Raw genomic sequence first — 25,818 nt, forward strand, 5'->3', positions numbered from 1 at the left:
AACTTGGGAGGGGGAGGGACGGAGGGAGAGGGGATGCAAGGATTACTTGCTCACTAAAAATTGGTTAAAGCCGCAATCCTGTTACAGTGCGTTCAGAAAGTATTCAGGCCCCTTCACTTTTTCCACATTTTGTTACGTTACAGCCTTATTCTAAAATGGATTAAATTCATATTTTTTATCACAATACCCCAGAATAGAAAAGCGAAAACAGGTGTTTAGAAATTTTTGTAAAGTAATTAAAAAGAAATAACTGAAATATCACATTTACATAAGTATTCAGACCCTTTGCTATGACTCTCAAAATTGAACTTAGGTTCATCCTGTCTCCATTGATTATCCTTGAGATGTTTCTACAACTTGATTGGAGTCCACCAGTAGTAAATTAAATTGATTGGACATGATTTGGAAAGGCACACACCTGTCTATATAAGGTGCCAAAGTTGACAGTGCATGTCAGAGCAAAAACCAAGCCATGAAGATGAAGGAATTGTCCGTGGACCTCCGAGACAGGATTGTGTCAAGACACAGGTCTGGGGAAGGGTATAAAACAATTTCTGCAGCATTGCAGGCCCCGAAGAGCACAGTGGCCTCCATCATTCTTAAATGGAAGAACTTTGGAACCACCAGGACTCTTCATAGAGCTGGCTGCCCGGCCATACTGAGCAATCAGGGGAGAAGGGCCTTGGTCAGAGAGGTGACCAAGAACCCGATGGTCACTCTGACAGAGCTCCAGAGTTCCTCAGTGGAGATGGGAGAACCTTCCAGAAGGACAACTATATCTGCAGCACTCCACCAATCAAGCTTTTAAGCTAGAGTGGCCAGACGGAAGCCACTCCTCAGTAAAAGGCACATGACAGCCCGCTTGTAGTTTGCCAAAAGGACTCTCAGACCATGAGAAACAAGAACCTCTGGTCTGATGAAACCAAGGTTGAACTCTTTGACCTGAATGCCAAGCATCACGTCTGGAGGAAACCAGGCACCTCTCATCACCTGGCCAATACCTCACCTATGTTGAAGCATGGTGGTGGCAGCATCATGCTGTGGGGATGTTTTTCAGTGGCAGGAACTAATCAGGATTGATGGAAAGATGAATGGAGCAAAGTACAGAGAGATCCTTGATGAAAACCTGCTCCAGAGCGTTCTGGACCTCAGACTGGGGCGGAGGTTCACCTTCCAACAGGACAACAACTTGAGCACACAGCCAAGACAACGCAGGAGTGGCTTTGTGACAAGTCTGTGAATGTCCTTGAGTGGCCTAGCCAGAGCCTGGGACTTGACCCCGATTGAACATCACTGGAGGGACCTGAAAACAGCTGTGCATCGACGCTCTCCATTCAACCTGACAGAGCTTGAGAGGATCTGCAGAGAAGAATGGGAGAAATTACCCAAATACAGGTGTGTTAAGCTTGTAGCGTCATACCCAAGAAGACTTGAGGCTGTAATCGCTGCCAAAGGTGCCTCAACAAAGTACTGAGTAAAGGGTCTGAATACTTATGTAAATGTGATATTTCTGTTATTTATTTTTACTTACTTTGCAAAAAGTTCTAAACACCTGTTTTCGCTTTTTTATTATGGGGTATTGTGTGTAGATTGATGATAAAAAAAAGAAAATAATTTAATCCATTTTAGAATAAGGCTGTAAGGTAACAAAATGTGTAACAAGTGAAGTGGTCTGAATACTTTCTGAATGCACTGTATGCTCGTATGTTTGTGCAAATCATATTTCTTGCTTGTTCAAACGGTATTCCCCCCTCTGTCATATTTTGGTTGTACTCACCTAATGATATGGTGACAGATGGAGAGAGAGAGTGTGTCAAATATTCCTTCATGTTATACACAGAGTGCTGGAGGAACTCAGTGGGCCAGGCAGCATCTGTGGAGGGAATGGGCAGATGACGTTTTGTTTCAGTTTTAGCTCAGTTTATTGTTACGTGTACCGAGGTACAGTGAAAAGCTTTTGATGTGTGCTATTCAGTCAGTGGAAAGACAATACATGATTACAATCGACCCATTTACAGTGTACAGACACATGATAAGTGTAAAATGACTTGATTCTACACAGAGTCTTTTACTATAACTGTTTATTACATTCACTAATACACACTATGCAATAGCTGTCCGTGGTCATCACTGGAGCTAGAGAGCGAGCTAGAGGTGGGGACACTACAATTATACTGGAGACAATGGGGAGTGGTTAGTGGTGGGGAGGTCACTATGTTAAAGGAACATGCACTGAACTACAATAAGGGAATGACGTTTAGTGCAAGGTAAAGCCAGCAAAGTTTGATCAAAGATAGTTTGAGGGTCCAGACCCTTCTTCAGACAGATGTAGTAGGGGTGGGGCCTGACAAGTGATAGGTGGACACTGAGAAGCAGGGCATCATCTTGGTGTGAGATGAGCTCCCCTCTCATCCACACTGCCTCTGCAGCCAGCACATATTTTTCAACGGGGTACTTTGTTATTCCAGACTTATAGATTCTAATAACTTCCACAGCAGAAGTGTCACTGTCATTTCCTGTCTTTTTATTCTTCCTCACTTTCCTAAACAATGGAATTCTATTTGCAATTTGGAGATACTTCCTGAAGGGAGAAGATGACATCTGGAGCCATCACTTCACACTGGGGTGGGAAACATCATTGGCAATGAGTTGCTGGTCTTCACTGCCATTACCTTCATGCTTGTATGAACGGCAGTCATCTTCAGTTCGGTTCTTGGTTTATTATTGTCTGACAATGCCAGGTCTGTTTTCCTCTTCCTCCGCTCTGAAGATCACTGGTGCACATCTAGCTATGTGCGGAGGGCCGTTTTATAATCCAACCCACTTTTGAAGTCATTCATGTCAAACACATTTAATTTTAACTGTACCTAACAACATAGATTCATAGAGCCATAGAGTGATACAATGTGGAAACAGGCCCTTCGGCCCAACTTGCCCACACCGACCAACATTTCCCAGCTACACTAGTCCCACCTGCCTGCGCTTGGCCCATATCCCTCCAAACCTGTCCTATCCATGTACCTGTCGAACTGTTTCTTAAACGTTGGGATAGTCCCAGCCTCAACTACCTCTGCAGGCAGCTTGTTCCATACACCCGCCACCCTTTGTGTGGAAAAAGATATCCCTCAGATTCCTATTAAATCTTTCCCCCTTTATCTTAAACCTATGTCCTCTGGTTCTCGATTCAGCTATTCTGGGCAAAAGACTGTGCATCTACCCGATCTATTCCTTTCATGATTTTATACACCTCTATAAGATCACGCCTCATACTCCTGCGCTCCAAGGAATAGAGTCCCAGACTACTCAGCTATCCCTGTAGCTCAGAACATACTAATATCTTCAGTCATGTTTAAAGTCCCTGTCTCTCCACACCCCCACAGCTTGGCCGCACTGTGTCGAAGTCAAGAATGTTTATTGTCATATGTACCAGAACGGAACAATGACATTCTTACAGGTTTGTAAATATAGTACTCAATAGAACACATAAATAACAAGCATTAAAATAGTCTAATATATAAAAACAACTATCCAGTGTACACAAAAGACACAGCCCAAAGTTCATGGTGTAACTAAAGCAGTTTATAGTTGGTGTTGTGGTGTTCAATTGCCTGATGGTTGTTGGCAAGAAGCAAGAACTTTTTAGGCTCCTGTACCTTCTTCCCGATGGCAGGGTGAGAGGGTGGCCAGGGTGGTGTGGGTCTCTGATGATGCTGGCTGCCTCTTTGAGGCAGCATCTCCTGTAGATCCCTTCAATGAAGGCTGGAGATGGGTCTGGACCTGCTCTGGGCATGAGGCCAGGAGGTCGCTCTTGCCCCTGTATCTCTGGCCCCAGGCCGATGGACAGGCAAGTCCTCTAGTTAGTTTAGTTCCGTTTAGTGTACGTGTACCGAGTAACAGTGAAAAGCTTTTGCTGTGTGGTAACCAGGGCCATGGTCTAGGTGCAGGTTCAGATGGTGAGATCCATGCCTAGTGTTGGCCAGTCTGTGGGGACAGCCCTGCATTGGATGGTTGATGTATACAGCAGGAGAGAGCTTCACACAGCTCAAAGCGATGGTTCAATGCTACTCTCAACGGATCTTGATTTGTCTCATGTACCGAGGTAAAGTGAAATTCATTTTTGGACAGAGTTCAGTTAAGTTTAGTTTAGTTTAAAGATAAAGCATGGAAACAGGCCCTTCGGCCCAACGCACAGACCAACAATCCGCGCACACTAACACTATCCTACACACACTAAGGACAATTTACATTTCATACCAAGCCTACAATTAACCTACAAACCTGTAAGTCTTTGGAGTGTGGGAGAAAACCGATAATCTCGGAGAAAACCCATGCAGGTCACGGGGAGAACGTGCAAACTCTGTACAGACAGCACCTGTAATCGGGATCTAACCCGGGACTCCGGCGCTGCATTTGCTGTAAAGCAGCAACTCTACAACTGCGCCACCGGTTCAAGTATAGTTATACATATGCATGAATACGTATTAAAGAAGCAACTCGGATACAGAATGTGTATAGTATTAGTACACTGAGACGGTGTACAGAGTCCAGGAGTAACTCAGCGGAACAGGTGGCATCTCTGGACAGAGGGGTCTCGACCCGAAATGTCACCCATTCCTTCTCTCCAGAGATGCTGCCTGTCCCGCTGAGTTACTCCGGCATTTTGTGTCTATTTTCTGTTTAAACCAGCATCTGCAGTTCCTTCCTACAACAGTATACAGTCGCCAGATAGGGGCCATTTCCAAGTCACAGTTGTAAGTGCAGGGATCTTGATCTGACCATGAAGGTCTGTTGTCCTGGCGGTGTTGCAGGGTGGGCCAGGCCAAGCGTGGCTGTGGTGGCCTCCACTGCTGCTCCACCAAACGCTAACCATGGGTGAAGGTAGATACATGGTCTTCCACAAAAGCTGGAGACCTTTGATTTAGTGTTTGTAATGTTACTTGCACCATGCTGTACCACCAGCCTCAGCTGTCTAATGTAAACACTTTCCAGTTTAGTCCTGGACATTCTGGCAATTTCCTTTCCCAATCCATTTGACCATTTCTGTCTATTTCTGTCCTTCGCATCTCTGCAAGCTCGCTGGGGATTTGTTCTTTTCACTATCATCTGCTCTTTAGTTTTATGTCATCACACTTTGCTTTGAATCTTAAAAATAAAGGAAAGCTATTTGAAGCATGCACAGCAGGCGATTGGGTGAATTGGCAGCGAGAATAATTCAGGCATTGAGTGGTGACCTTCGATTATAATCTATTTATACAGATGAAATAACACTTGCAGCAACTGAGGCAGGCAGGCAGGCAGGACCTAGAGAGCAGGATTGCTGAGGAAGGAATACTGCTGACAAAGTGGGTTCTGGAAACGTGTTGACTGAGTCAAACAAGTTGTGAACGAGATGAAAGACAGTTCGGAGCCTTGATCCTTCTAGTGTCAGTCCCACATCCACAGTTCACCTCTGATGTCCTTGTTCTCAGCACAATGTTTCACCAGCCACCCAGGTATTCCTCCTTCAGTGTGCTTTGTAGTTTAGAGACAGAGCACCGGTGCACTGAGACCACGTCACCCAGTAATCACCCATACACTAGCTCTATCCTGCACACTGGGGGCAATTTGCAGAAGCCAATTAACCTTTTAATCTTTTCCGATATACTAAGTCCAATAACAATATATATTTAAGCAATAATATTCTATTTAATGTGATCTTGTGAGTACATAATATTTTCTGTGGTATTCATAACACAACAATGATAACAAGATCTGTGTTTTGATTGCACCTACCATACATGCATACATTATTATATTGCAGTTAATATGTACCAAGGGCAAATTTTTGTTCCAATGCTCCCCATTCCCAATTACTTTGACATTGAAGTGATTGAAATCCAAGTGAAGTTTAAATGGCATCAGAAAAGTAAAACCTCCGGAATGAATGATATTCATTACGTGGTTGGTTGGAATCAGTATTAGCACAATTACTATATTAAACTTTGAATCTTCAGATGTCCTGGTTCAAGCTAAAGATAAAGACAAATAATAACCTCCTCACGCATTCCCCTGCAAGTATCTCTGTCACTCCTTTAAAATATGCCCCTTCCTCGAACAAGCTCTTAAACATCGCATCTGAATCAGTTTCCATCTGATTACACTCCTTGAGGATGTTCATCTACGTGTTCAATTAATAAAACAACGAGATTGGGGACATTTCTATTCAACCTGTCAAAGGAATTTGGGGGGGTGGTAGAAATAGTCAGTGAAAGGTGGTAAACAAACATAATAGTTGAGTCGTAAATGACAATAGTGCTACCGTCCCAATATTTAACTGAAGGAAATAATGGGTTATCAGGGCTATATGTTGCGACAGACGGCCTGACACCTTGCTTGCCAATTTAATATTTCACTCATCCCATCCCCCTGGATATTCCAGATTAATAAATTAATGTTTTGTCAACTAATTACAAATCGGGCTAATTACAAATCAATAACATTGGTCAACTCCGAAACACGAAGCGCTGAGCATTGGGATCCAGACATCACGGACAACTGACCTCAGTTCCCGGCTCACATCTGGCAGTGCTCTCTGTCTGAACCAGGGGCCACGGAGTGTTTTTGAAAGTTGGGGGGGGGCTGAGCAATCACTGATCACTAGCCTTGGGGGTACCCGATGAGGGAGTGGAGCAACCGAGTGGGGGGAGTTTGGGTGGGGGGTGTCCCCCCTCCAATGGTAGGGACTTTTTGAATTTTAACGTATTAAATCATGTTTTAGTGCATTGTAGAAGTATGATTTCAATATTTTTTGTTTGAAGTATTTTTAAGAGGTAACTTTTTAAGGGGTAACTTTTTCAACACAAAGGGTGGTCGGTGTATGGAACAAGCTGCCAGAGGAGGTAGTTGAAGCAGGGACTATCCCAACATTTAAGAAGCAGTTAGACTGATACATGGATAGGACAGGTTTGGAGGGATATGGACCAAAAGCAGGTAGTGTGGCTGGGACATGTTGGCAGGTGTGGGCAAATTGGGCCGAAGGGACTGTTTTCACACTGTATCACTCTATGATTACATTATACCTCCACCATGCATGAATCAAGTGGTCGCGTTTTATTGCCATATACTCAAGCATAGAAACATAGAAAATAGGTGCAGGAATAGGCCATTCGGCCCTTCGATCCAGCACTGCCATTCAATATGATCATGGCCGTTCATCTAACATCAGTACCATTTTCCTGTTTTTTCCCCATATCCCTTGATTTCGCTAGCCCCAAGAGCTAAATGTAACTCTCTCGTGAAAACATCAGGCCTCCACTGCGTCTGTGGCAGAGGATTCCACAGATTCACAACTCTGTGCGTGAAGAAAGTTTGTCCTCAGCTCAGTCCTAAATGGCCTACCTCTTATTCTTAAACTGTGACCCCTGGTTCTGAACTCCCCCAACATCGGGAACATTTTCTCTGCAGTTACAGTAAGTGAAAATCTAGCAGGCAAGCAGGATGCTTTCTCCAACCACCCCCATTTGAAGTCCACTATCTTCCACCGTTTCTACCCAGCGCTTGGTACTTATTTCCAGCAGCCACTGGTTGTCCTCCAGGATGCACCGAGCCGCAGCCTGGTCCATGCCGGTCACCCGGGCGAATTCAGCACAGAGACTCTCACGGCCGCGGTGCAACGCTTCCGACGCCTCTGACGGCCCGGGACACTTGCACTGAGCCTGCTCCATGGCCAGAGGTGCAGCGAGCGACTCACCAGCCCGGCAAACACTCGCCAGCCCCGGCTCCCAGTCCGCATCTGCCCCCGCCGCTGCTTCTGCTTCCATCCCTCCCTCCAACCCCGGCTCTCCAACACCCACAACCAGGTTGCTCTGAGCACAGCAGCGCCTCGCCCAAAGCCGGAGACATTGAAACATGTCTAGCCAAAAAAGTGGAAGGGCTGCAGCCCCCCCGGTTCCGCGGCCCATGTACCTCTCTCCTGCCACTCGACTGCCTCGCTCATGTCAGCCGCTTCCCGTAAATCCTTAAATTCCGATTACTGCCGGGAGCAGGACATGGCCTTACATGTTGCGCTGGGTGACACACATTCACTGCCCGGTCTGTGTCTTTCAATGTAAATTTGCATGGGGACATGCTTTGGAGGTGTGTGACGGTTCGGTCAAGTGAGAATAACAGAGAATAATAATGCTGCTGTCTTGTCAACAGACTCCCACACAAGCAGTTGATATTAGTTTTGAAGTTCTCGTTGATCAGAGAATTTCTCACGACAGAGCGTGAGAAATTTGTGATCAGTGTGAGTGCGTGAGAATTTCAGAGTGCAGGAGTAACTCAGCGGGTCAGGCAGCATCTGTGGAGAACATGGATAGGTGACATTTCACAGAGTGCTGGAGTAACTCAGCGGGTCAGGCAGCATCTCTGGAAGGAATGGACAGACAATTTTCTGATCAATCTGAGGAGTAGTCTTGACCTGAAACATTGCCTGGTCCAACACAGTCAGCATTGCCACTCTGTCCATCCATTCTGATGCCTTAAAGGATCAATTATCCTCGATGCTCCTAGTGTTTAAGAGAGGCACATGGCTCTGTGGGTGCTGGAGAACAAAGGAGGACCTGGAGTGGGGAGCCCGCTGAGAACTGGGGGACCACCAGTGGAATGTGTTAGAAATGGTTTGTGGACTACTATATAACTTTGTCCGCGCCCTTTAGGTAGTTCCTCCTTGCATACCTTGGGTGTACAAAGCAAAGAATATAATTGTGACTTGTCACCTGTGACAATAAAGTATCAATCATTCATTCATTTATGAATGTATTGGAGGGGTATGGATCACGTGCGGAGTGTACGGGTGAGCGCTGGGCGGTGTGGTCTCAGCGGGCCAACCCTCTGTCTCTAAACTACAAAGCACACTGAAGGAGGAATAACCTGGGTGGCCGGTGAAAACGGTGCTGAGTACAAGGACATCAGCGGTGAGCTGTGGACGTGGGACTCACAGTAGAAAGGATCGGCTCCGAACTGTCTTGCAGAGGCAATCAGTTTAACTTGGCATAATGTTGGGCACGGACATTGTGGGCCAAAGGGCCTGTTCCTGTGCTGTACTCATCTGTGTTCTAGGTGCTATGACAAGCAACGTTTGTGAAGAGAGACTAACGGAGTAGACGTTATTTTGTTGACCTATGATCAGGACGGAGCAGATATGCTGCCTGAGTTACTCCAGCTTTTTGCGTCTGTCTTTGAGCTTAAACCAGCATCTGCCTACACATTTTGTCGCTTCTCCTGTGATAGGTTTCTGCTGGCTGGAGGTGGGAGAGAAGGATTGGTGAGCAAATTGAAGAGGAAAACCTTTTCCACCCAGACAGTTGTGAATCAGTGGAATTCTCTGCCACAGAAGGCAGCGGAGGCTGATTCACTGGATGTTTTCAAGAGATAGCTCTTAGGGCTAACGGAATCATTGGATATGGGGAGAAACCAGGAACGGGGTACTGATTCTGGATGATCAGCCATGATCATATTGAATGGCGGTGCTGGTTTGAAGGGCTGAATGGCCTACTCCAGCTCCTATTGTTTATGTTTCTACATGTCTGTGTGTCTCCGTGTCTCTGTGTGTATCAGCGTGTCTGTGTGTGTCTGTGTCTGTGTGTCAGCGTGGTAGGTGGTTTTAGAGCGGTCACTCTCGTTGTGCGTGGCACCGTGCGTGGCATTGTGCGGTGTTGAGAGTTGAAGGTTTCACATTTGTGTCTTGCTGACAAATTGCCTTTCTATGTGGATGCTTTGCGGCAGCATTCTGACAGCAGCTGAATCGTGTGACTGGCTCTTAATTGAAACCTTGATCCTCCATGATTTGCAGAAGAACTCCACAGACCCAGATTAATTATGTGCCAACTACTCTCTTCAAACACTTTTCCCAAAAGAGCCGAGTCCACAAATTCTTTGACTCTGATGTGGGAGCAATGATATCGCACGGAGGGCCACAGCAACATTGCGACTTCCGAAATGCCATTGTGGGCAACCTTCATTAAATCAGACATTGATCAGTCTGAAGAAGGGTCTCGACCCGAAACATCACCCATTCCTTCTCTCCAGAGATGCTGCCTGTCCCGCTGAGTTACTCCAGCATTTTGTGTCTATCTTCATTAACCACACTCGGGTTACCTACAGTGCCCTCCATAATGTTTGGGACAAAGACCCATCATTTATTTATTTGCCTCTGTACTCCACAATTTGAGATTTGTAATAGAAAAAAATCACATGTGGTTAAAGTGCACATTGTCATATTTTATTAAAGGCCATTTTTATACATTTTGGTTTCACCATGTAGAAATTACAGCTGTGTTTATACATAGTTCCCCCATTTCAAGGCACCATAATGTTTGGGACGCATGGCCTCACAGGTGTTTGTAATTGCTCAGGTGTGTTTAATTGCCTCCTTAATGCAGGTATAAGAGAGTTCTCAGCACCTAGTCTTTCCTCCAGTCTTTCCATCACTTTTGGAAACTTTTATTGCTGTTTATCAACATAAGGACCAAAGTTGTGCCAATGAAAGTCAAAGAAGCCATTATAAGACTGGGAAACAAGGATAAAACTGTTGGAAACATCAGCCAAACCTTAGGCTTACCAATATCAACTGTTTGGAACATCATAAGAAGAAAGATAAGTCAAATTGGATAAGCATATGGATGAGAAGGGAATGGAGGGTTATGGTATGAGTGCATGCAGGTGGGACTAAGGGGAAAAAAGGTGTTCGGCACGGACTTGTAGGGCCGAGATGGCCTGTTTCCGTACTGTAATTGTTATATGTTAGAATTCTCTCTATAATAAAGAAAAATCCCCAAACACCTGTCCGACAGATCAGAAACACTCTTCAGGTGTGGATTTGTCAATGACCACTGCCCGCAGAAGACTTCATGAACAGAAATACAGAGGCTACACTGCAAGATGCAAACCATTGGCTAGCTGCAAAAATAGGATGGCTGGGTTACAGTTTGCCAAGAAGTACTTAAAAGATCAACCACAGTTCTGGAAAAAAGGTCTTGTGGACAGATGAGAAGAAGATTAACTTGTATCAGAGTGATGGCAAGAGCAAAGTATGGAGGAGAGAGGAACTGCCCAAGATCCAAAGCATACCACGTCATCTGTGAAACACGGTGGTGGGGGTGTTATGGCCTGGACATGTATGGCTGCTGAAGGTACTGGCTCACTTATCTTCATTGATGATACAACTGCTGATGGGAGTAACATAACAAAATACTAAACATGACTACTTTCATTTGCATGACATTGCTGTGTCTAAAACATTATGGTGCCCTGAAATAGGGGGGGACGATGTATAAACACTGCTGTAATTTCTACCTGGTAAAACCAAAATATATAAAAAAATGGCCTTTATTAAAATCTGACAATGTGCACTTTAACCACATGTGATTTTTTTCTAGTACAAATCTCACATTGTGGAGTACAGACGCAAATAAATAAATGATGGGTCTTTGTCGCAAACATTATGGAGGACACTGTATAACCTGCCACACTTTGTCCTGCCTCCCCTACACTTACTCTGACCCGAAACATCATTTAGTTTAGTTTATTGTCACGTGTACCGAGGTACAGTGAAAAGCTTTTGTTGCGTGCAAACCAGACAATGCATGATTACAATCGAGCCATTTACAGTGTGTAGATACAGGATAAGGGGATAACGTTTAGTGCAAGGTACTGGTGTGCATGTGCGTCTGTGTGCGCTCTGTGTGTGTTTGCGTGCTTGTGCGCGCTGTGTGTGTACGCATACTGTGTGCATGTGTGTGCGTGTGCATATAGATACTCAGTGAGCCGAAGGGCCTGTTTCTGCGCTGTGTCTCTAAACTAAATTAAATCCTGGCTCCTGGTAAATCTCGGATGGATAAACCTGGTCCCAGCACTGATCCCTGCAGCAAACCACCAGTTGCAGGCCTCCAGTCCGATAAACATCCTTCCACCATTGCTCTCCGTCTCCTTCCATGAAGCTAGTTCTGTGTAGGAAGGAACTACAGACACTGGTTTAAATCGAAGATTGACATAAAAAGCTGGAGTAACTCAGTGGGACAGGCAGCATCTCTGGAGGGAAGAAATGGGTGACGTTTCGGGTCGAGACCCTTCTTCAGACTGATTTGGCCAATTCTGTATCCAGGTACAGTGTCATTTAAATATATATTGTGCATTTTTTTGCAGGCCTGACGTCTTAATTGGAATTAGTATTCTAGTGGAGACTTATAGGATTGGTATAACTTACTTGATTTTGTACTAGATACTCCTACAAAGTAATCCTGCTGTCCATAATAAATATTTAACAGCCTGATTAATTAATCCTGGCCCTTCAAAATCTCCTGTATGTGAACCTTTCAACCTGCAGCAAGGCACAGTTTACATTGCTCATACCCTTTAGTCAAGAATGTATCTCTCAAATCTCGGCGCATCATTGGTAATGAGTCTTTATTTGGTACTCCCTTTATCCTGTATCTGTACAATGTGGACGGCTCGATTGTAATCATCCTTAGTCTTCCCGCTGGCTGGTTAGCGCTCAACACAAAAGCTTTTCACTGTACCTCGGTACACGTGACGATAAACTAAACTAAACTGAATTGAACTGATTTGTCCATTCCATGCATATCACATTGACCATTTTAAAGCATAAATCTCAAAGTTAACAATTTCCACATATGCGCATTTCACAGCCTTCTGCCTCACAATGACAGGAAGCAGAGACCTGATGTGAGTGTAAGTGAGCCCTGTGAAAACTCACCTGCAAAGGGGAAGCATTGTTCACATATTGTTGAGGTGTGTCCAGGTTTTAACATAGAAACATGGAAAATAGGTGCCGGATTAGGCCATTCGGCCCTTAGAGCCAGCACCAGCCTTCAATATGATCATGGCTGATCATCCAGAATCAGTACCCCATTCCTGCTTTCTTCCCATATTCCTTGATTCCGTTAGCCCTAAGAGCCAAATGCAACTCTCTCTTGAAAACAACAAGATTAACGTTACAATCTTAATAAACCAACTCACAGTAGACATAAATGCTGGAGAAACTCAGCAGATGAGGCAGCATCTATGGAGAGAAGGAATTGGTGACGTTTCGGGTTGAGACCCATCTTCAGACTGATGAGGGGAAGAAAGGAAGAGGTGGAGACAGTGGGCTGTGGGAGAGCTGGGAAGGGAATGAGAAGGAGGGAGAAAGCAAGGACTACCTGAAATTGGAGAAGTCGATGTTCATACCGCTGGGGTGTAAACTACCCAAGCGAAATATGAGGTGTTGTTCCTCCAATTTGCGCTGGGCCTCACTCTGGAAAGGTCGGATTCGGAATGGGAGGGGGAGATCAGGTTGGTTATTGCGAACTGAGGGGAGGTGTTGGGCGAAGTGATCGCCAAACCTGCGCTTGATCTCACCGATGTAGAGATGTAGACAGTAAAACTCTGATTGTATATGTATCTTAGAGGTTCAAAATACATTTCAAAAAGGCTGACTTTATGGTGAACATATCAGCGCATCATGCATTTTGAGTCTTTATTTGTTATTCCCTTATCATGTATCTGTACACTGTGGACGGCTCGATAGTAATCATGTATTGTCTTTCCGCTGACGAGTTAGCACGCAACAAAGTCTTTTCACTTACCTCGATACACATGACAATAAACTAAACATAACTCACACAACGTGTTTCGTTTATAGAGACGGGTCCTTTGGCCCGCCGACCAGCGGTCCCCAAACATTCACATAATTCTACACACAATAGGGACAATTTACATTTATACCAAGACAATTCACCAACAAACCCGCACGTCTTTGGAGTGTGGGAGGAAACCGGAGCACCGGAGCCAGCAGTGCTGGCTCGAAGGGCCGAATGGCCTACTCCTGCACCTACTGTCACCCGGAGAAAACCCATACAGGTCACGGGGAGAAGATACAAACTCCGTACAGACAGCATCCGTAGCCAGGATGGAACCCGGGTCTCTGGCGCTGTGCGGCAGCAGCTCTACCCGCTGCGCCGCCATGCCGCCCTAAACGATGGCTTAGATGTGGTTACAACTATTCTATGTTGCTTGTTCACAAAAATAGCTGCACTGTTCAATCTCGATATCAATGTCCAAAATTAGGGCAGTATTGGAAAAATTGTGCCTGCTCTGTGAGGAAAAATGTAATGGAATAATGTCATGTTGTGATTCCCGTCAGTGTTCTGTTGAGCCGTTGCTCTGTGTGTGGATGAGTGGAACAATTAGAAGTATTGATGCAGCCTCTGTATTGATGTGCTGTGCCTGCCTTTAACCTTGGATTAGGGAGAGCGTTTGGAAGAATATCCCAGCTGCCTGAGGCTCTGCAGCACTGCTGTGTAAGAATTAGAATTAGAATTACCTTTATTGTCATTCAGACCTTGCGGTCTGAACGTAATTTCGTGCCTGCAGTCATACATACAATAATACAATAATATACACCAATAAACACAAATTAACATCCACCACAGTGAGTCCTCCAAACACCTCACTGTGGTGGAGGCAAAAATCTTACGGCTGCAGTCTCTTCCCTCCTCTTCTCCCTCTGCGCTGAGGCGATACCCCACCGGGCGATGGTACAAACAGTCCCGCGGCTCACCGAACCCCGCAAACGGGCCGGCTCAAACACCGCGGCCCGGGGTGGTCGAAGCTGCCGCCCTCCAGTCCAGCGGACCCAGCCGCTGGCCCGCCGCCAGAACGCCGTCCGAGCCACCGGAGCACCGTTCCAGCCCCTAGCCGGATCGCCCTCATGTGAGGGCCGTTCCTCCCTCGAGCTGGGCCGCTCCGACTGGAACGCCGTACCTCCCTCGAGCTGGGCCGCTCCGACGGGAGCTCCATACCACCCTCGAGCTGGGCCTCTCCGACGGGAGCACCACAGCCCCTTACGGGAGAGTCACAGCCCCGCGCAAGGCCGCCCTCACGGGAGCGCCGTTCCAGCCCCGAGCCAGACCGCCCTCACGGGAGCGAGCCCATGCTGAGGGAAAGCTGAAAGCAGCAGCATCTGCTCTATCGACTGACAATCATCTGAAGAAGGGTTTCGGCCATTTCCTTCGCTCCATAGATGCTGCTGCACCCGCTGAGTTTCTCCAGCAATTTTGTGTACCATCAGCCGATCAATGGCAGCATCAAAAGCTTCAGAGTGAGATACAAAATCTGCAGCAGTCCTCCTGGAGAAAGGCAGCTGCTCTACCCACTGTACTGCTGCACAGATGATGTTGAGCCAATTACTTGGCAGGGAACATAAAAACTGATTGCAAAAGTTTTTATAGATATGTGAAGAGAAAGAGATTAGTTAAAACAAATGTAGGTCCCTTGCAGTCAGAAACAGGTGAATTGATCATGGGGAACAAGGACATGGCAGACCAATTGAATAACTACTTTGGTTCCGTCTTCACTAAGGAAGACATTAATAATCTGCCGGAAATAACAGGGGACCGCGGGTCAAATGAGGGAGGAACTGAGTAAAATCCAGGTTAGCCGGGAAGTGGTGTTGGGTAAATTGAATGGATTAAAGGCCGATAAATCCCCAGGGCCACATAGGCTGCATCCCAAAGTACTTAAGGAAGTAGCCACAGAAATAGTGAATGCATGTGAGAATTTTTCAAAACTCTTTAGATTCTGGAGTAGTTTTTGAGGATTGGAGGGTAGCTAATGTAACCCCACTTTTTAAGAAGGGAGGGAGAGAGAAAATGGGGAATTACAGACCAGTTAGTCTAACATCGGTAGTTGGGAAACTGCTTGAGTCAGTTATTAAAGATGGGATAGCAGCAAATTTGGAAAGTGGTGAAATCATTGGACAAAGTCAGCATGGATTTACGAAAGGTAAATAATGTCTGACGAATCGAATTTTTCGAGGATGTAACTAGTAGAGTGGATAAGGGAGAACCAGCGGATGTGTTATATCTGGACTTTCAGAAGGCATTCGACAAAGTCCCACATAAGAGATTAGTATACAAACTTAAAGCACACGGTATTAGGGGTTCAGTATTGATGTGGATGGAGAACTGGTTGGCAAACAGGAAGCAAAGAGTAGGAGTAAACGGGTCCTTTTCACAATGGCAGGCAGTGACTAGTGGGGTACCACTAGGCTCAGTGCTGGGACCCCAGCTATTTACAATATATATTAATGATTTGGACGAGGGAATTGAATACAACATCTCCAAGTTTGCGGATGACACGAAGCTGGGGGGCAGTGTTAGCTGTGAGGAGGATGCTAGGAGTCTGCAAGGTGACTTGGATAGGCTGGGAGAGTGGACAAATGCAAGGCAGATGCAGTATAATATGGATAAATGTGAGGTTATCCACTTTGGTGGCAAAGTCAGGAAAGTAGACTATTATCTAAATGGTGGCCGATGAGGAAAAGGGGAGATGCAACGAGACCTGGGTGTCATGGTACACCAGTCACTGAAAGTAGGCATGCAGGTGCAGCAGGCAGTGAAGAAAGCGAATGGTATGTTAGCATTCATAGCAAAAGGATTTGAGTATAGTAGCAGGGAGGTTCTACTGCAGTTGTACAGGGCCTTGGTGAGACCACACCTGGAGTATTGCGTACAGTTTTGGTCTCCAAATCGGAGGAAAATCATTCTTGCCATAGAGGGAGTACAGAGAACGTTCACCAGACTGATTCCCTGGATGTTAGGACTTTCATATGAAGAAAGACTGGATAGACTCGGCTTGTACTCACTAGAATTTAGAAGATTGAGGGGGGATCTTATAGAAACTTACAAAATTCTTAAGGGGTTGGACAGGCTAGATGCAGGAAGATTGTTCCCGATGTTGGGGAAGTCCAGGACAAGGAGTCACAGTTTATGGATAAAGGAAAAATCCTTTAGGACCGAGATGAGAAAATCATTTTTCACATAGAGTGGTGAGTCTCTGGAACTCTCTGCCACAGAAGGAAGTTGAGGCCAGTTCATTGGCTATATTTAAGAGGGAGTTAGATGTGACCCTTGTGGCTAAAGGGATCAGGGGGTATGGAGAGAAGGCAGGTAGAGGATAATGAGTTGGATGATCAGCCATGATCATATTGAATGGCGGTGCAGGCTGGAAGGGCCGAATGGCCTACTCCTGCACCCATTTTCTGTTTCTATGTTTCTATGACTGACAGTATCTGCCCATTCTACCGGTGCCCCGGCATGCGAGTCATCTTGTTACAGCAACTTCCAGTGTTAGAAGGATCTGCAGATGCTGGTTTACACCGAACTGCTCGACCTGAAACGTCACCCAGTCCTTCTCTCCAGAGATGCTGCTTGACCCGCTGAGTTACTCCAGCACTCTATGAAATGTCACCTATCCATGTTCTCCACAGATGTTGCCTGACACGCTGAGTTACTCAGGCATTATGTGTGTTTTTTTGTAAGCCAGAATCTGCAGTTCCTCGTGTCTACATGGTGGCATGGCTGTTAATGCTGTCACTCAGCCCCAGAGACCTGGATTTGATGCTGATCTCAGGCGCTGTTTATAAACAGGAATGAGACACAGAGCAGAGTGCCATGGTCACTGCTGCCGTCCGGCAGAAGGCACAGAAGCATGAAAGTGCGCACCACCAGACTTAGGAACAGCTTCTTCCCCTCTGTTATCAGGCTTTTGAACGGTCCTTCCAAAAGCTAGGGTACTGTCCGATTCACCTCTACCCCATTGCGGTCATTGGACTTTGTCTGTGGAACTGATGCGCTACAATGCTGAGAACTATATTCTGCACTCTGTATCTTCCCCTTTTCTCTAGCTATTGCAGTTGAGAAATTATTTTATTTACGGATAGTATTATCTGTTTGTAGAGCGTGGAATGCAAATCTTTTCACTGTACCTTGGTACACGTGATACTAATAAGCTTAAACAACTATGCTGGCGTCAGACAGTGGCCTGGGTTCCTTCCACACTCCTAAGACACACTGTTGGGTGAACTGACTGCTGGAGGTTATTAAACTAGAGCATTGCACAGTAACAGACCCTTCGGCCCGCAATGTCCAGGCAGACTACACACCCTCAGCACCCGAGGTCAAGATCAAACCCATGTCTCTGGCATCGTGAGGCAGCTGCTCTACCCGCTGCACTGCTGCAGACAGGATGTTGAGCCAACAACTTATCTGTCCATTCCACTGATGCCCAGGGATGTTAAACATCTTGTCACCTCACAGATGCATTCCCACTGAAAATCCTTTCCAGATCCTGCCAAAAATATACAGAATCACAGCTGCTGTGTGATAAATAACAATATTCACCTGGAGTTAAACGGTGGCTGCTCTTTGTTGCATTTTGGGAAGGAGGTTTGGTATATTTATATTCGGCCCTTCAGCCCATAATGTCATACTGTCCCCATGATGCCGAACAAGCCATCTGCAATAGGATTTCTGAAAGATGCAGTAATGTTTCCATGCATTTGTTGATCTTACGATACGATAGAACTTTATTTATCCCAGGAAGGAAACTGATCTGCCAGCAGTCATAAAAACACAAGATACATGAAATTAAAGTGACGAGTGGAAAGGATTGGGGATGTGATGTAGTACGGTATCTGATGTGCTTATCTAAGTGCTTATGTATGGTGATACCTGTACTGAACTGTATACAAAAATGAATTTCACCATACCTCGGTACGTGTGTCAATGACGTATCGTATCATCGTATCATAAATCGATGTATAAATGTGAATACTGAATAATATTGCTATTTAACCTGTTTAACTTTGTTGGACTTTGTTTCCTCTTTACAGCGCCTGGTTGAAGCCGCTGAAAACGCTCATTTACAGCACGAATATAATTCAGATTTGGAGGTAAGCAAATTATCATCTTAGCAAAGTGCTAGTCATTTTTACAGTATTTTTGCTGAGGTATGTTGCTTTTGAAGATTTATATTGAAGTGACCAGAAGATGCTTTAAATCTGCTGAAAACGGCCTAGTCCAGCACCTTCCCCGTGGATGATAGTGAAAGTGGATGTCAATGATTCTGAATAATGAACAATAGACACATGAAACCTACTGCACCAAAAGATGCAAGTGGTGGCACGGTGGCACAGCTGTAGAGTTGCTGCCTCATAGCACCAGAGACCCGGGTTCATTCCTGACTACGGGTGCTGTCCGTACGGAGTTTGTACGTTCTCCACGTGACCTGCGTGGGTTTTCCCCTGGAGCTCCGGTTTCCTCCCACACTCCATAAACGTACAGATATGTAGTTTGAAGATTGACACAAAATGCTGGAGTAACTCAGTGGGACAGGCTGCATCTCTGGAGAGAAGGAATGGGCGATGTTTCGGGTCGAAACCCTTCTTCAGGCAGGGCCGCCGGCCTTAGGGGGTGCGGGGCCCAATTGGGAACAATTTTGGTGAACCCCAGATTCCCAGCCAAGGTGTCAGCCCAATTATTTAGTATATATTATAAAATTGTACACTAGGTGTGATGGATTATACACTGTGTGAATCTCTCCTGCTCCCTCCCGTTTGCCCGTCAGTAGCTCCGCTGGCTTGCAACCTTTACCGTAGCAGCTCATTACAATTAAACTGCATTATGTGATTGGACAGGAATTTTAAGGCAAGCTGGTTGGTGATTGAATGCAACCCCCTTAGAGACAGCGTTTGATTGGCCGCCAAGTAAAATGGTCAAATCTGTAACAAAAATCGCTGGTCGGTGTGAACTCAGAGGACTATCTGGTTGTATCTCCAAACTAAACAGTATAACATGCAGGTACAGTGGACTGTCTGGTTGTATCTCCAAACTAAACAGTATAACATGCAGGTACAGTGGACTGTCTGGTTGTATCTCCAAACTAAACAGTATAACATGCAGGTACAGTGGACTTTCTGGTTGTATCTCCAAACTAAACAGTATAACATGCAGGTACAGTGGACTTTCTGGTTGTATCAGAATCAGAATCAGAATCAGAATCAATTTATTTGTCATTTGGACCCCTGGAGGTCCAAACGAAATGCCGTTTCTGCAGCCATACATAACACACAAATAGACCCCAGACACAACATAATTACATTTAACATAAACATCCATCACATAACTGTGATGGAGGCCAAATAAACGTATCTCTCCACTGCACTCTTCCCCCCCCCGATGTCAGAGTCAAAGTCATAGCCCCCGGCTGGCGATGGCGATTGTCCCGCGGCCATTGAAGCCACGCCGGGTGGTGCGAGGTCGCACACCGGGTCTTGGTGTTGGTGCCCCCGGCGTGCGCTCACAGAGTCCCGCGGCCATTCCAGCCGCGCGGGGCAGCGGTGTCAGGCCCCGCTCCAGGAGCTCTTCGACCCCGCAACTCGGGCGGGAGAAGTCGCCGCCGCAGAAGCCCCGAAAAGCGCTCTCCCTCCAGGGAGCCGTGGGCTCGGCGCCGTCGTCCACAGACCTGTAGAGAGCCTCCGACTCTCCGGCAGCAGCAGCAGCAGCAGCAGCAACAGCATCAGCAGCAACAGCAGAGAGTCCAGGTTGTATCTCCAAACTAAACAGTATAACATGCAGGTACAGTGGACAACTGGTTGTATCTCCAAACTAAACAGTATAACATGCAGGTACAGTGGACTTTCTGGTTGTATCTCCAAACTAAACAGTATAACATGCAGGTACAGTGGACTTTCTGGTTGTATCTCCAAACTAAACAGTATAACATGCAGGTACAGTGGACTCTCTGGTTGTATCTCCAAACTAAACAGTATAACATGCAGGTACAGTGGACTCTCTGGTTGTATCTCCAAACTAAACAGTATAATATGCAGGTACATTCATTTAAAATTACATTCAGTGATTATTTCACATGATTTCTCACTGTGTAAAGCTCAATATCTGACCAATTTCTGTTTAACACGTTTGGTCTGCTGTGAGCATTTTTCTCTCCCAAAACAGTTCATATCTAGCAAATCGATCAACGAACCAGACAGCAGTTGGACGCAGTCATAGATCCATAGACAATAGGTGCAGGAGTAGGCCATTCGGCCCTTCGAGCTTACACAGCCTTTCAATATGATCATGGCTGATCATCCAACTCCGTATCCTGTACCTGCCTTCTCTCCATACCCACTGACCCCTTTAGCCACAAGGGCCACATCCAACCCTCTTAAATATAACCAATGAACTGGCCTCAACTACCTTCTGTGACAGAGAATTCCACAGATTCACCGAAGTGGTGTTAGGTAAATTGAATGGATTAAAGGCCGATAAATCCCCAGGGCCAGATAGGCTGCACCCCAAAGTACTTAAGGAAGTAGCCCCAGAAATAGTGGATGCATTAGTGATAATTTTTTAAAACTCTTTAGATTCTGGAGTAGTTCCTGAGGATTGGAGGGTAGCTAATGTAACCCCACTTTTTAAAAAGGGAGGGAGAGAGAAAACGGGGAATTACAGACCAGTTAGTCTAACATCGGTAGTGGGGAAACTGCTAGAGTCAGTTATTAAAGATGGGATAGCAGTACATTTGGAAAGTGGTGAAATCATTGGACAAAGTCAGCATGGATTTATGAAAGGTAAATCATGTCTGACGAATCTTATAGAATTTTTCGAGGATGTAGCTAGTAGAGTGGATAAGGGAGAACCAGTGGATGTGTTATATCTGGACTTTCAGAAGGCATTCGACAAGGTCCCACATGAGAGATTAGTATACAAACTTAAAGCACACGGTATTGGGGGTTCAGTATTGATGTGGATAGAGAACTGGTTGGCAGACAGGAAGCAAAGAGTAGGAGTGAACGGGTCCTCTTCACAATGGCAGGCAGTGACTAGTGGGGTACCGCAAGGCGCAGTTCTGGGACCCCAGCTATTTACGATATATATTAATGATTTGGACGAGGGAATTGAATGCAACATCTCCAAGTTTGCGGATGACACGAAGCTGGGGGGCAGTGTTGGCTGTGAGGAGGATGCTAGGAGGTTGCAAGGTGACTTGGATAGGCTGGGTGAGTGGGCAAATGCGTGGCAGATGCAGTATAATGTGGATAAATGTGAGGTTATCCACTTTGGTGGCAAAAACAGGAAAGTAGATTATTATCTGAATGGTGGCCGATTAGGAAAGGAGGAGATGCAACGAGACCTGGGTGTCATGGTACACCAGTCATTAAAAGTAAGCATGCAGGTGCAACAGGCAGTGAAGAAGGCGAATGGTATGTTAGTATTCATAGCAAAAGGATTTGAGTATAGGAGGAGGGAGGTTCTACTACAGTTGTACATGGTCTTGGTGAGACCACACCTGGAGTATTGCGTACAGTTTTGGTCTCCTAATCTGAGGAAAGACATTCTTGCCATAGAGGGAGTACAGAGAAGGTTCACCAGACTGATTCCTGGGATGTCAGGACTTTCATATGAAGAAAGACTGGATAGACTCGGCTTGTACTCGCTAGAATTTAGAAGATTGAGGGGGGATCTTATAGAAACTTACAAAATTCTTAAGGGGTTGGACAGGCTAGATGCAGGAAGATTGTTCCCGATGTTGGGGAAGTCCAGAACAAGGGGTCATAGTTTAAGGATAAGGGGGAAATCTTTTAGGACCGAGATGAGGAAAACATTTTTCACACAGAGAGTGGTGAATCTCTGGAATTCTCTTCCGCAGAAGGTAGTTGAGGCCAGTTCATTGGTTATATTTAAGAGGGGGTTAGAGGTGGCCCTTGTGGCTAAAGGTATCAGGGGGTATGGAGAGAAGGCAGGAACAGGATACTGAGTTGGATGATCAGCCATGATCATATTGAATGGCGGTGCAGGCTCGAAGGGCCGAATGGCCTACTCCTGCACCTATTTTCTATGTTTTCTATGTCTATGTAAGCCCTATCCATGTTCTCCAGAGATGCTGCCTGACCCGCTGAGTTACTCCAGCACTTTGTGCTTTACGCAGGTTTCCAGCATCTGCAGTTCCTCATGTCTACAACTAGCACAAACAATCAACATGTATTTTTCAGTACAGAATTTGGAAACAACGATTTATTTTCAGTCTTATTTTGAGATTAGAAAAATCCTTCTTAGTTTACTAACATTCACAAAATGATTTGCAGCACACAATATTAAAGTTGTGACGTTTTATACTGATAATAATGTTTGTTGAATAATTCTTGTTGCTCGGCAAACTACCTGCCCACATTGCAGCGTCCTGTCTGTTTAAGATCATCTGAACAATGAGAGGTGTGTGAGGACATGTCATTAATATTATTTGGAATGCACGGACGGTGGAGGAGAATTGTACAAAAATCTTAAAAGGGGAAGAAATAAAAGATAAAGTGGATAATAAACTGGATCGTGATTTGCTTGCCTTTTTGAAGATTTGGCTTGTATCCAAGGGGCTGCATGAATTCCTGCTGTGTTACTATCACTTTCTGATGTAACAGGGTTATGTGTGGTTTAGCCTCCTGTGTTGTAGTAATTGCTCGCCTGTCGAAACCAGGAGAAGTGCAGGGGATGGGAGAGCAGAGGCAGTACTGACACAGTGGCATTATTGGGGGGTGAGAGAATGGATCAGCTGTGGGCAGTACTGTACAAACACTAAACTAGGTGTGCAAACAGTGACGTCCCTGTGTGACACCAGATTCATATCTGAGGATGGATGTGCTGACTCTGGAGAGGTTCCAGAGGAGGTTTCCAAGAATGATCCCAGGAATGAGTAGGTTAACCTATGATGACCGTTAGACGGCACTGGGCCTGACCTCGCTGGAGTTTAGAAGAATGAGTGGGGAGCTTATTGAAACGTACAGAATCGTGAAAGGCTTGGATAGATCATGGCTGATCTATCTCTCCCTCCTAACCCCATTCTCCTGCCTTCTCCCCATAACCTCCGACACCCGTACTAATCAAGAATCTATCTATCTCTGGCATAAATATATCCACTGACTTGGCCTCCACAGCCTTTTGTGGCAAAGAATTCCACAGATTCACCACCCTCTGACTAATGAAATTCCTCCTCATCTCCTTCCTAAAAAAACGTCCTTTAATTCTGAGGTTGTGCCCTCTGGTCGTGGAAGTTTTTCCTCATCTCTGTCCTAAATGGCCAACCCCTTTTTCCAAAACTGACCCTGGTTCTGGACTCCCCCAACATCGGGAACATTTTATCTGCATCTAGCCTGTTTAATCCCTTAAGAATTTTATATGTTTCTATCAGATCCCCTCTCAACGTTCAAAATTGCAGTGAATTCAAGCCCAGTCGACCCATTCTTTCATCATGTCAGTCCCGCCATCCCCGGAATTAACCTGGTGAACCTATGCTGCACTCCATCAATAGCAATAATGTCCTTCCTTAAATTTGGCGACCAAAACTGCACACAATACTCCAGGTGCGGTCTCACCAGGGCCCTGTATATCTACAGTAGGACCTCCTTGCTCCTAAACAAATCCTCAGAGGAGACTCACCAGGATGTTGCCCAGACCAGAATGTTAATGATGGGTAGCCATTAGCTAGGCCAGGTTAGCTTTTCCTCGCGTACTGGGAGTTGATGATGGCCTGATAGAGGTATATGTGATAGGAGCTTAATTAGGATATTTAGCCCATCAAGTCTACTCTGCCATTCAATCATGGCTGATCTATCTCTCCCTCCTAACCCCATTCTCCTGCCTTGTGCCCATGAACCTTTTTTTCACACAAAGGGTCGTGGGTGTATGGAAGATAGACACAATAAACTGGAGTAACTCAGCGGGACAGGCAGCATCTCTGGAGAAAAGGAATGGGTGACGTTTCGGGCCAAGACCCTTTTTCAGGCCAAAGGTGTATGGAACAAGCTGCCAGAAGAGGTAGTTGAGGCAGGGCTAATCCCAACATTTAAAAAAACAGTTGGACAGGTACATGGATAGGACAGGTTTAGAGGGATATGGACTAAATGCTGGCGTGTGGGACTAGCGTAGTTGGGACATGTTGGACAGCGTGGGCAAGTTGGGCCAAAGGGCCTGTCTCCACACTGTATCACTCTATGACTCTGTGACTCTAACTGCTGACACCTGTACTAATCAAGAATCAATCTATCTCTACCTTAAAAATATCCATTGACTTCTGGGTCAGATTCACTGCCCTATAATATAAGATGGTCCCCTTCACTTAGTCTGCTGTAATCCTTGACACCTGGTCTCATCGTTTACCTGAGACTGAAGAATGGTCCTGACCTGAAATGCATTTTTGATTCCGTTTTTTTTAAATTGAACTCCTTTTGAACTTTTGGCTGCATATATTGATTGCCATCTTGTCAATGCTCTTTCAATAAAGTGATAATTGAAAGTGGAATTGGCAATCAGATTACATGCAGGCAGGACAAAATGTGTAGGACGGAACTGCAAATGCTGGTTTAAATCGAAGATAGACACAAAATGCAGGAGTGACTCAGCGGGACAAGCAGAATCTCTGGAGAGAAGGAATGGGTGACGTTTCAGTTCTTCAGAGACCCTTCTTCAGATATAAAGTAGCTTTGTAGTTGAACACGCTGAAGGATAGGGATGTTAATTCTTGCATTTTCCACAGATTAACCACCTTCTGAATAAAGAAGTTCCTCCTCTCCTCCTTTCTAAAAGAGCACTCTTTAATACTGAGACTATGAGCGCTGGTCCTAGACTCTCCCACTAGTGGAAACATCCTCTCCACATCCACTCTATCCAAGCCTTTCATTATTATGTGTTTCAATGAGGTCCCCCCTCAACCTTCTAAACTCCAGGGAGTATAGGTCCAGTGCTGAGAAACACTCATCACTCACTCATTCCTGGAATAATTCTTGTAAACCTCCTGTGGACCCTCTCCAGAGCCAGTCTGTCCTTCCACAGATATGGGGGCCCAAATTTCTCACAATACTCCAAATGCAGCCTGACCAGCGCTTTATAGAGCCTCAGCATTACAGCTCTGTTTTTGTATTCTCTGTAAAATCTCCACAATTAAACACAAATACTTTTATAT

General features: G+C 45.5%; 1 protein-coding gene across 3 annotated transcripts in view; it reads left to right on the forward strand.

Annotated features, from left to right (window-relative positions):
* cacna2d3a (calcium channel, voltage-dependent, alpha 2/delta subunit 3a) overlaps positions 1 to 25,818 on the forward strand; it is a 412,076-nt gene that overhangs the window by 107,315 nt on the left and 278,943 nt on the right. For all 3 annotated transcript variants that reach the window (XM_055647516.1, XM_055647518.1, XM_055647517.1), the window contains exon 4: positions 18,695 to 18,754. In XM_055647516.1, coding sequence (XP_055503491.1) covers positions 18,695 to 18,754 — 60 coding nt within the window. The remainder of the gene's footprint in view (positions 1 to 18,694; positions 18,755 to 25,818) is intronic.

This window comes from Leucoraja erinacea, chromosome 16 (assembly GCF_028641065.1).
Source record: "Leucoraja erinacea ecotype New England chromosome 16, Leri_hhj_1, whole genome shotgun sequence".
Lineage (NCBI taxonomy): Eukaryota > Metazoa > Chordata > Chondrichthyes > Rajiformes > Rajidae > Leucoraja > Leucoraja erinaceus.